This window comes from Ammodytes marinus (genome assembly GCF_949987685.1).
Source record: "Ammodytes marinus genome assembly, chromosome: 7".
Lineage (NCBI taxonomy): Eukaryota > Metazoa > Chordata > Actinopteri > Uranoscopiformes > Ammodytidae > Ammodytes > Ammodytes marinus.
The window spans coordinates 12,213,498-12,225,319 of NC_137211.1; the positions used below are offsets into that span (position 1 = coordinate 12,213,498).

The following is an 11,822-nucleotide window of genomic DNA, read 5'->3' on the forward strand; positions in this document are numbered from 1 at the left end:
CTTAGGGCTTGTTATTCCTCGTCTTATTCTTGTTGTCTTTTGTTGCTGTTTTTTCCCTGGTGTTTCCTGACCAGTCCAGCCCAGACTGGAAATGGGCCAGTGTGTCGTTGGTGCACACATGTGAGTGTTGTAACAACACAGCCTGTGTACTAAGACATATTAGTAACAGGGAAGTGCAGAGCCGGCCCAAGCCTTCAGGGGGCCCTAAGCGAAATACGATTAGGGGGCCCCTCTCCAATGTTAGCGCTGCTGAAACTTTGTTAAATATCATTCACACACCCAGTGTTTTCCGCTAGTGCCTCCACTGTGCGTCTGCGAAAATATTTGACAGGCGAGATTCAGACCCTCCTAGGGGGGTCCGGGGGTATGCCCCCCCGGGAGATTTTTTTAACCTTTTTAAAGTGAAATGCATGAATCTGGTGCACTTTGAGAGGAAAATTAAGAGGCTAAATCTGAGAAATTGTTTGAACAAATAATTTGGAGACACTGGGTCAGATGAATTAGAAGCTATTGAAGAAGGACACATGGATTTTCCATAAAAATATTAATATAGTAAGGCGTCCCCCTCCCGGGCCGGGCCCAGCATCAGACCCGGGTTCGATTCCCACCCGCGGTCGTTCTCTGCATGTCACTCCCCTCTCTGCCCCATTTCACCTCTGTCTCTCTGCACTATCAATAAAGCATAAAAATGCCCAAAAAATATCTTTGAAAAAAATATATATATTAATATAAAATAAAATATTATGGAGGGTCCTCTGGGTTGGGCTTGGAGCTCTTTTTCTTTTACGGGACATATTTCTCTGTAATATAGTGAATGCATTTAAATGCAGTGTGAGGAACTAAGCAGAAGAACTCTGTTGTCCAGCTACTGTATCTTTTTTTCCACAGACAAGGCTGAAATAGGCTATAGACTAAACACAGTGCATGGGCAACTGAGGGCAGCCCCATTTCCAATTGTTTTTAAATAAACTCAATACACACTGTGCATGGATGTGAACGTGACATGATCAGATCATTTCGGATTTCCTCCCAGATGAACTGATTACATTTTTAGGCTATTAATTATCTAGACCAAAACATTTTATTCCTTTTTTGTGTGATAACTCACATTTGCACAATATGATGTTAATATCAAACACACAAACTAAAAAAAAAAAAATTTTTTTTTTTTTTTTTTTGGAGGGGGCCCCCCAGGCAGTCGGGGGCCCTAATCGGCCGCTTAGTTCGCTTATGCCTCGGGCCGGCTCTGGGGAAGTGGAAGGAGAGACGCTGGCAGCTGAGAGAGAGAGAGAGAGAGAGAGAGAGAGAGAGAGAGAGAGAGAGAGAGAGAGAGAGGGAGGGAGAGAGGTACTGCATGGGACAAACAGGAGCTCTACATATTTTCTTGGCTCTATTTACCCCTCACGCCAAACAGCACGAGGAAGCAGACCCAGACACTTCCACTGTGTGTGTGTGTGTGTGTGTGTGTGTGTGTGTGTGTGTGTGTGTGTGTGTGTGTGTGTGTGTGTGTGTGTGTGTGTGTGTGTGTGTGTGTGTGTGTACACGTTAGTCAAACTCACATGTTTAATGAAGAGCTGAGCCAGCCTCTCTGGCTCTGTTAAACACTTCTCCAGCTCTCCCAGGAAGTAGCTACGGAGAGAAACACACACACACACACACACACACACACACACACACACACACACACACACACACACACACACACACACACACACACACACACACACACACACACACACACACACACAATCATCCCCAAAACGGAAGGTCAGATTTATCTCCTGACCTATTGTTCCTTTGTCCTCCACTCAGCCACAAACACAATGCTCTGCAACTCACTGTTTGTCTTTGGCTTTGAATGCAACTGAAGGAAACGTACAAATTTTCCACTCATGGAAACAAAATGTATCTCAGAGTGAGGGACTTACTCTTTATGCCAGTCAAATATTTGGTGAATGTTTCCAAAAACAATCTTGTCTTTCCCCTTCATGTCCTCTGGCATACCCTTGGAGTTCATTGTGGCCATGTAGCCCTGCAAGGAAACGACAGAGCTGATGACATCTGTTCACATCAACTAAACCCCACATCTAACACCAGTAAGTATCGCTAGGTCACTTTTAACACACTTGAACAAATCACACAATCGCTTTCATTGTATTCATCTTTTATTAACTTTCGGACGGCAAAAATTCTTCTCCGAACCAAAATATCTCGGGCTATTTAAGGCACAGGGAGATGGATCGCCGTGTAACATAATACTCTTCAAGCTAATAATTCACAAAATCTGCTTAAGACTGCAGACAGTGGAGGCAGACCAAAATGTGGAGGAAAGTGAAGGAATTGTGATGGTAAGACTTTAGAGCTTTCTCTGACAGACTGGCTGGATGGCTAAATTCACTTTTCTCTTTCAGCACAGATTGTGTGTTCTTGGCTGGAAGACTTTGAGCTTTACCTCCACTATGAAGCCCAGGTCTACCACATAGTGCTTCTCTGTCTCAATAAGCTCCTTCAGTACATACCTGTGAAGACACAAAGGAGGAAGAATGAGTGTTATAGGCTCACGCTACCAGATTTATTTTGCACACTTCAAAACAATCTTGCTAACCCTTTGTTTTATGGGTCCCAGTTTCCCTAATCATTTTCCAGAGAGGATGCGATACCACAATAATTTCATCAGAAGTTTCCTCGAAAAAGAATGTCATTTGATATCTGAATGCAATTACTGTTTTTTTGCATAATTTAATTAATGTACAGCAGATCAGTTAAATTTGAGCTTAAACTTTCACTCACAGTTACAAAAATGAACTATTGTCAGTTGAGCCATTACTTTGGTCTTGTCTGGTATCTTGTCAAATATTGGCTGGTTTGCTGGACTGACATTTAGCACAGGCATTAATGGTTCCCAAATGATGTATCCTATTGACTTTTTGGATCCCATGACTTTTCATTTAGCGCCAGCGTTTGTCTCACACACTTGGGTTTATGACTGACTGTCTGCTACCTTACATTCCCAGCAGCCTCTGGTGTACTTTGTGTACTGTTTAGTGCAAATGTACAAACATTTGCATGCAAACATGCTAAATCAGGAACGTGGTAAACACTACCTTCTAAACATCATCTTGTTGAAATGGCCGTGATAAGATGGAGATTTGTGCAGTGCATAAGCCGAAATGGCACACATGCCTAGATGATACGTCCTACAGCTACACTCAAATATAAGGTTGTTATTTAAAGCATAAGTGGCCGCATAGTGCTGCCATGAGATTGGATATTTACACCGTTAAAACACATACATGCTTTTCTCTAAGGCACTCCTCCTCTCCTCCTCGGAGTCAGCCACTGCCGACCATTGGCTGGAGGTGTCGTCCAACAACACAGAGGCGCTGTCATCTGCCAAAACACTGGGAGTGGCCTGTGAGTCCTGAATATCCTGAATATCCTGAGGACACAAAGACAGACAGACAGTCAGACAGTCAGACAGTCAGACAGACAGACAGTCAGACAGACAGACAGTCAGACAGTCAGACAGATGGTTTATTAAAGGTCCAGTGCCAGTAGTGTGGATCATTCCAGGAATAAAGTGAGCAAAGGGGGAGATAAAGAGCACCAGAGAGACGATAATGATGCAGGTTGCCACGGTGACTAGGGAGAGTGGAGAGACACGAGGAACGGAGATAGAATGATAAGAAGATCAGATTCAGATAGCCGGCGTTAATGATCCGTGCTGTGCAACAGATAGATGGAGGGAAAGACATTCAAAGATAAAGAGTTAAGAGGGAGCAACAGGCTGCACACACAGATGTAGATGACAAATCAAACTGTGAGCTTCATGATGGAGCTTTGGCTTCAGAGGAAGAGGAATACAATTACCGCCTGCCAGCTGGCGATGGCGTTACATTCTGATTTATGTGTGAATTATTGAATGATATTTTCCTGTTTCGCCACCTGAGCATTCAACCCCATATGTTAATAAATCACACAGTATGTTTTGCTTTCATTTCTGCAGCAACCACTGATCTACGTCAGCAATGAGATGCAAACATCATAATCCCAAGGTTACTCTGGTCTAATCGATTGTGTTCATTCGTGGGTTACATATATGGCTTTCTTTTCATGCTCTTTCCTGGAATTGATATTCTTTCCTGTTTGGGCTCTCGTGCAAACGCAGAGGCATTGTGCAAACTGCAACAAAGCCTGCAAAGACTTAAATCATCACTTGGTCAATGGATGCAATGCTTCACATTTGCACACGACCCCTGTGTTTTTGTGACCTATTTCTCTCTCACAATAAGCACGCTTACCACCTTTGTATGGTCGTTAAAAAGACTCACGGCCACCTCGCTGCGCAATTGTATCTGCTCACAAAGTTCTTCCCTCTATTTTTAGTTGTGTTGTTCAGCTGCTTCTTTTAAGACCGCTCACTCTCCCTTGACTGTGTAAACCTATAGAGGCAGCCATCTGTCTTCACCTATATCCGTGCGTCCCATTGTCCTAGTCAAGCAGAACCTCCCCACCTTAAACACATACACAAGCCTGCACACAAACACACACACACACACACCTCATACACACACACACACACACACACACACACACACACACACACACACCACAGACATATGTATAATCCCTCAGACTCCCCTGGCTGGCGGCTGCCCGTTGGAGAAATAAATAGATAGATTGGATAGATAGATGACATATAAGCAAATGGAAAAAGTGGCAGAATGTTCTCCCTTTCCTCTCTAGCCTGAGGTCCAACTAATTCACCAGCAATCTCTGTGATAAACCTGTTGGCATTAATAAGTTGTCACCTTTCTATTTTGTCTCGTGAGAAAGAAAAAGACTGAAAGAAACTAAATGAAGTAGAGAGACAGGGGTGCAGGGAGGGACAGAGAGGCAGAGAGCTCCCCCAACTCGTTTTGCCCCACAAGGAGCGCTCCAGCCTGGCTGACAGGTCTCCCTTGCTCTCTGATCACTTCCAGATGTTCTGTGGTAAAGCCCACAGGAAGATTTTTTTTTTTGCTTCTTCTCTCTCTGTTGTTTTTCTACTCGGAAGCCCACGAAAAAACCCCTGATAAAACCGTTTTAGTAAAAGTGAGGTCATGCTATTTTGTGGGATATTTATTTCAATAAAATCAGTTCCATCAATCAAGAACAGGGTTGTAATAACTTTTTTCTTCTCAACATCAGAAAAAGGGTGTGGTTAGAGCGCACCAAGTTTGAAAACTATTAAAGACAAATTTTCTTCTTGAAATTTTTTTTTTTATAGTGTTGAACAATAGCAGAATGCTACTGGTATTTATGATGCTGTCCAAGAGCAGAATGATCAACTACTGTTATTAGGTATTTCCAAGTTTTGTATTGGCGGAAAACAAACCACTCATCATTGGAACACATACATCCACAGTATTAGTGATATTAAAGGGATTTTCATATAAGGAAATGCTACTCTTTCAATGTGCTGTTTTTAACACCAGTTGTCAGGACTCATACTAAGAAACATTAGCTGATGCATGAAACTGGTGCATTCCAGCAGCATTTTTTTCTTTTTCAATTTGATGGAGCAGAATAAGGGCACATCCATCATCAAAAGGCATGAAAGCCCAAATTAATCGTTAAGTAGAGGTGGTAACAAGTGACACGTCCTCAAGTGCTGCAATCTGTTTCTATCTCTTGTGTGTTGAGATGACAGAGTGTACAATCTGCTCCTCGGGTTAAAGTACTGGAATAGATATTGTGATTTTTACCTCCGGCTTCCTTTTTTGACACCACATCTTTTTAAACTGCTGATTTAACATTTCAAAATATTTCCTATGACCAGGTCGCAATAAACATTCTATTAAATAAACATGTTATGCTGTCGACCTGAGGTTAGAGACGGTGTGAGGAAAAAGTGTTAAAAATAACAATTAATGAATGCACTGGAAGGGTGGCCATTGAAGGTTGAGTAGAGAGACAGAAAACACAGCTCAGAATCGACTGACCTACATAATTTAATCTCTCTACTTTTACCTCTCTTCCTCTCTCTCTCTACCCCCCCCCTCTCTCTTTTCAAAGAATGGCAGTAGAAACACCAAAGCAATGACCTCATCCGTCTGATGTAATGGTATTAATGGCTTTTGATGTGTTGTTGAGGGTGAAATAGGGATTTTAGGTGCTCTGGTGTGGATTCACCAACAGGAGACACACACTCAGTGCTCCAAAGCTCAGGTGTCATACTTGTTTGACTGTATACCGAAAGGGCTCAATCATTCCATATTATTGTATTGCTACCAAGCAACACCCATTTTCTGCCATGCTTCCATGCCAAAAAGAGACCGAACACCCGACTTGAGATGTTCCTTTGTCACGAGCCACTGCCTCCAAGTGTTTGATGTAGAAATAAAAGCACATATAAGTAGAGTCGTCTTTCCTTCCATCTGTTGTTTTCATACTATATCCTATTTATCTCCCGGCATCTCATCTTGAATGTGTGTCATGCATCACGCAGGTCGTTGTCAAACTGCCCTCTTGCCCATGGCTCTGCTCTGAGAGAGCCATGTATTCATTTAGGCATGCTTACTTCTGCATGTGTTTGTTTATATGTGTGTGTGAATGTGTTCGGTGAGTGTTTGTGTGTGTGTGTGTGTGTGTGTGTGTGTGTGTGTGTGTGTGTGTGTGTGTGTGTGTGTGTGTGGTTGCAGAGCGCAGCGCTTGCTTTGTTTGATAGTTGAGCTCCACCAGCAGCAGTAGAGTTAGTCATTTCCCGTAGTTGCTGGAGGGCCATGGATACAAACTGTACTGATGTCACCTCCCCAGACACGCTGGGAATTCACTAAGAATACTACTGCTGCTACCCCCCATCAGAGACCGTCTACATTAAACAAAAAAAACATAAATGTATGGAATCCTGGATTTTATTCTGAATCTTATGGTAGTCTATTATTGATTCATATACTGTATAACTGAAGGGTACACATGTTTTCAGGCGACCTTTCAAAGATTACCACCTGTATTCAAGCCAGAAACATATGTTATTTCAATGTGATAAAAAAAACATGTGGTGACAGATACGACAGGTTAGATAATGTAACTTTTACATTATATCGCACAGACAGACCTGGGTGTTTGGAAGCGATGTGCAGCCAATAAGCGAGTCAGTAATGTAGTTGGGGGACTGCAGTGTGGCCGGTGACAGGTCCTCAGGGCTTGCCAGGCCATCTTTCCACTCCTGGAACACAGACACAGACACACCCACAGTGTCAGAATAACAAAACATGATGGAAAAAGTCTGTAACATACTTATGCATTGATTGAGGCACAAAAGAGATGTGCTCAGGCAGCTGCACAACAGCAACAGTCACAGTGAGGACATGAGTCACAGTGTCAGGTCCTGCAGGCTTAGCCAGCAATGCAACATCTCCAACTGTCATGATACTTTTATCCTCCGTGGATCAACTCTACACCTGCAAGTGAATGTTAGCTGGTCGTCTTGAGCGAATGCAAACAAGCCACCATCAGGATGTTGGTTTTAGATTTTATTTATGTAGACTGAAGCTCTGCATGTTTACTTCCAAAACCAGTTCATAATAAGTCCTTGTGATAAAGCGTTGTGGTATTAATTCCTGTTAATCAAGCATGCAAAGCCTTGTTTGATTAGTTGATGTAACCAAGGGGAAAAAAATTAAAAGATGGAACACTTTCCCTGCATTCCAATACTTTCTGCTATTTAGTATGGTAGAAAATAGATTTAGGATGTCCCAATTATTGTGGTCAGATTTAGTATGCGTAAAAATACCCGGATGTCTACTACATCCGTCCGAGATTTTTAGTGTTGAAAACAGCATGCTATTTGGAAGATTCAGATCAACGGAGCCTCCGTATGAAAACAACCGGGGATGCAAAGGAGGAAATAACGGCAAGCCGCAAGATCAAGGCGCAATGTTATGATGAAATAAATAAGAAAAAGTATGTCCCTACTGCATGCTAACTAGATTATTTGTATGGTCAAATGTTGTATGTAGAATAGAAAAAAAGAGTATGGGGTATGAGATTTGGAATGCAGGGTTTATTTCTCACCAGTTCTCTGTGTGTGACGGGCAGTATGGTGAGGGTGTCATCGGGCCTGGGAGGGCTGCCCAGATCCTGGCTGTGGCTGTGGGACTGAAGCTGTGGAGGCTTCCCCTCCAGTTTGCGGACCTGCCGCTCCCCTTTGGCGGTGGATCCGGCGCTGAGTTTGCGGACAGGATTGGTGAGCCACTTCTTCAGCGTGCTCACAGAGCGCTTGGAGCCCGGGGAGCTGGGGGCCGAGCTGCCTGAGGCCTGAGGGGGCAGTGACAACACCGACGTAGAGATGCTGCCCTCGCTGCCTGCTGCCGAGTAGGAGTCTGCAGATGAGAGGGGAACCAGTAAAACGTGTGTTTTAGGGGACAGAATAATGTGGTGGTGGTAGACAATTGAAAATTAAAGGGGTTTAATGGGTCAAAGAGGGCAAAGAGTCCACCCTGACCTTTCATGTCAAGACATCCAAACTCAATGTTTTTTTCAGTGGTACTGTTACAAGTGTAAGCCTGTCAATATTTGAATAAAGACGTTGAAGTGAAATACTTATCAAAGTCAAAGTACTGTAGGTGCTATACGCCGATCTGGAGCTTAGCATATATTGATGGCACTATTGCCAGCTGGGTCAGTCAGAGCCATTTTCTACATACCCGTTTAATCATGTACTCATTTTACACTGAAGATATTCACTGATTTTGACAAAAAAGTGATGATGACAACACGCTTTCTCCAGAATCGCTGACTACACCTTTAAAAGAGCTGAGCGCTGCTGGTCATGAGAGGTGATGGAGGAGGCAGAAGACAAGTCAACATTACGGGAGTAAAAAAATCAAAGAGAGAAATTTGACAAAGGGTGGATTTATAAATAACATTCCTCTTCCAACACAGCTGTGGAGCAGGGATCAGCAGCACCATAAAAGAATCACTGTGCTGTTTATGTCAAGCAGACCATGGTTTTGATATTTGTGCTGCCGTGTATCCAATCACATGACCGGCGCACACACTGATGTGGGGCAGACAGCAGAGTTCAAGAGGGTTAATGTTGAATGTGAAAAAATACTCTAGACCATTTGCAGGGCCGGCGGCTGCCCAGCAGTGTCAAGAGGACATGGGAAGTGAGCTGTGGGGTGAGCTGGGACCGGACATCCCCTTTAATCCTTTGTAGAAAGGAAGATCCTTGCTTGGGGACTGTTTGTTTTCTCTGTCTTGTCCCCCCCCCGCCTCCCCATTCCCATCCTGCCTCATCCAGCCACCCCAGCCGTACCGCCCTTCCTCCTGAGATAGCCCTTTCCTCTGAGCTGTGTGTCAGCGGAGTGTTTTATCTGTTGTGTGCAAATGCAGTTCAGTTAAGGCCTCTCATCCATCTTCTTGCCCTCGACCCGACCTATGACCCTCGATCAACACTCTCCTACAGATGGAGAAACACTCTCTCCTGCCAAGAAGTCTCTGCCTTGGCTGATTTTTTGTTTGTAATGCAGACGCTATGTGACACCTATTGCCAGCTGAATGGGACAATAGGTGATGTAAGGACTAAACGAAGCACCTTTGCCTCCCCGAAGAAAGAAAAATTAGTTTCAAGTTTGTGGATTTGTTTTGTATTTGTTTATGAGAAGAGATAACGCTGACCCATGTGTGGGAGATTGTATCACAGCACTATTGCAGTGACAACCATGCTGCATCTACCATGTTGACGCAGCATGGCTCATTTTGTGAGAGCGCCATCTTCAAAGGCAACGCCAGGGCAAACCCTCCCCAACCTCAGTCACAGAGAAATGGTGAACCCTCAGAGCAAGACTCAGGTTACAGTCACATCACATACACCTGGGGGTCAAATACATGATATGTGGATCCTAGTTGCGCTGCTACAAAGAAAAAGAACTCGAATGTGTCCGTTTGTCTATTTTCACCAAGTTTCCTTGGTAACCTTTTTCCAGCATGTGTTGCCATAAATCTTGCCAGCATTATGTGTGTGTGTGTGTGTGTGTGTGTGCGTGTGTGTGTGTGTGTGTGTGTGTGTGTGTGTGTGTGTGTGTGTGTGTGTGTGTGTGTGTGTGTGTGTGTGTGTGTGTGTGTGTGTGTGTGTGTGTGTGTGTGTGTGTGTGTGTGTGTGTGTGTGTGTGTGTGTGTGATCTAAGGGTGGGCTAATTTTCCCATGCTCTTCCGCCGCCACTCCCAGCGCCATCCACATGAAAGACTGGTAAGATGGAGGGGGGATCTTACACAGAGACAAGGAGCAGAGAGAGGGGCACAGAGAAGGGAGACAGCTGAACCCAGCAGGGAATTGACTGTTACACTGGATGGGTCCGTAGACAGTGAGACAACGACATAATAAAGAAACTGCAGTTCAAACCTTTGCCCTCTGTGAAGTGTCTTAGCTGCAGACGACTAAAGGGACATTAGCGTCTGAAAGCTAATGTATTTATGGCTGGTGCTGTAAAGAAAGCCTGTGCGCCAGAGCATACGCCATACGCCAGCTCTGAAGGGTCCACAGCGTAGACAGAGCAGAGAGGATGTGAAAATGACACTGATCACATGTGATAGCCCCCAGCCCCCCAGTTTCTCTTACCAGTAACAAGGGCCAGGCCTAGGGGTTTGTGTTTCCCCAGTGTTCCCTGCTCCATGGGTTCAGAAAGGCCAGGTTGAAAGGGTCACAGTGCAGAGACACAGCCAGTAACACCGTTTCTAACCAGCTCCAGACATCAGCCGAGATAGCTTATCTAAAAGTGTGGGGGGGGGGGGGGGGGGAGAGAGAGGCTGAAACACTCTCTCTCTGTGTCTGGAAGCAATAAAAAAGTCAGCAGAGACCACAGTGCAGCTTTATGATATGTAGTAAGAATGACACAGTGGCTCTGTCAAATGTAGGGATTTACTAGGTGCAGCAGAGTCTACATCATTTGCTGGTTTTTATAATGTCGATTTGCATCTGTCACCATGGCAACTCCTCATCAGTTCCCCAGCTGATTGTTGTGTTTGTGTGGGTCGCTTTTCCTCATGTTGATCCTGTAAAGTCTAAGCTCTGTATATTGGGATGAAACCTCTACACCAAGCCATTGCAGCGACATCCATTTAGCAAAGAAACAGCAAGGAAGCAGTAAAAAACAAACGGAGATGACGAGCTTCCCCTCGGAGCGACATGCCTTCGCTCACACTACAGGATGAGAGGAATTGATACCATTATACGGCTATACAGAGGAAACCGTGGAAAGAAAAACAAGCCTTCCCCACTCTCCCTCTGTCTTGCAGCGTTGCTAATAGTGCACAGTGACATTCATCTCCATAATGGCGCTGCTAAGAAAAGATTACCCAGGCTGATTTTGTTAATGCACCCTGACTATTGTTTATGTGATGGCAATAATTAACAGCTGAAAGCACAGGGCTAGATGACTGCATTAAACTGGCCCGATCTGTTGTGATCAGTTAATGCGGTGCTTTCACCAGACGCCCACTCACTTTCTAGAAGGCAGAGCAGCGGTGGGTTGGGAGGCTCACCCGAAAAGTTGCTGTGCTATGTGACCTTAGAGCCAAGTGACTTTATGACTTCATTCTCTTGATGCTGTTCACTCACAATAGTGAAGTTTGATTGCACTCATTTGCCTAGGAGGGCATTTTAAGAGAATCTCATTCAGGCAGTCTATGGTTCATTTATCCACAACGGGATTAGATTGCACACAAAGCGATGTATCATCTTGTTCTTTCAGTACTGATGAGCAACAACTTTTGTCTGCAGCACTCAGTCAAGCTTTTGACTTTTTTTGTTCATTATTGCTCAATCTGCTGATCAC

At 44.2% G+C, this 11,822-nt stretch overlaps 1 protein-coding gene across 2 annotated transcripts in view; it reads right to left on the minus strand.

Moving 5' to 3' along the window:
• Positions 1–11,822, minus strand: part of arhgef25a (Rho guanine nucleotide exchange factor (GEF) 25a) — a 34,428-nt gene that overhangs the window by 8,646 nt on the left and 13,960 nt on the right. For both annotated transcript variants that reach the window (XM_080030838.1, XM_080030837.1), the window contains exons 2-7: positions 8,059–8,366; positions 7,100–7,210; positions 3,294–3,439; positions 2,453–2,519; positions 1,929–2,032; positions 1,560–1,629 (exon numbers count right to left, since the gene is read on the minus strand). In XM_080030838.1, coding sequence (XP_079886964.1) covers positions 1,560–1,629; positions 1,929–2,032; positions 2,453–2,519; positions 3,294–3,439; positions 7,100–7,210; positions 8,059–8,366 — 806 coding nt within the window. The remainder of the gene's footprint in view (positions 1–1,559; positions 1,630–1,928; positions 2,033–2,452; positions 2,520–3,293; positions 3,440–7,099; positions 7,211–8,058; positions 8,367–11,822) is intronic.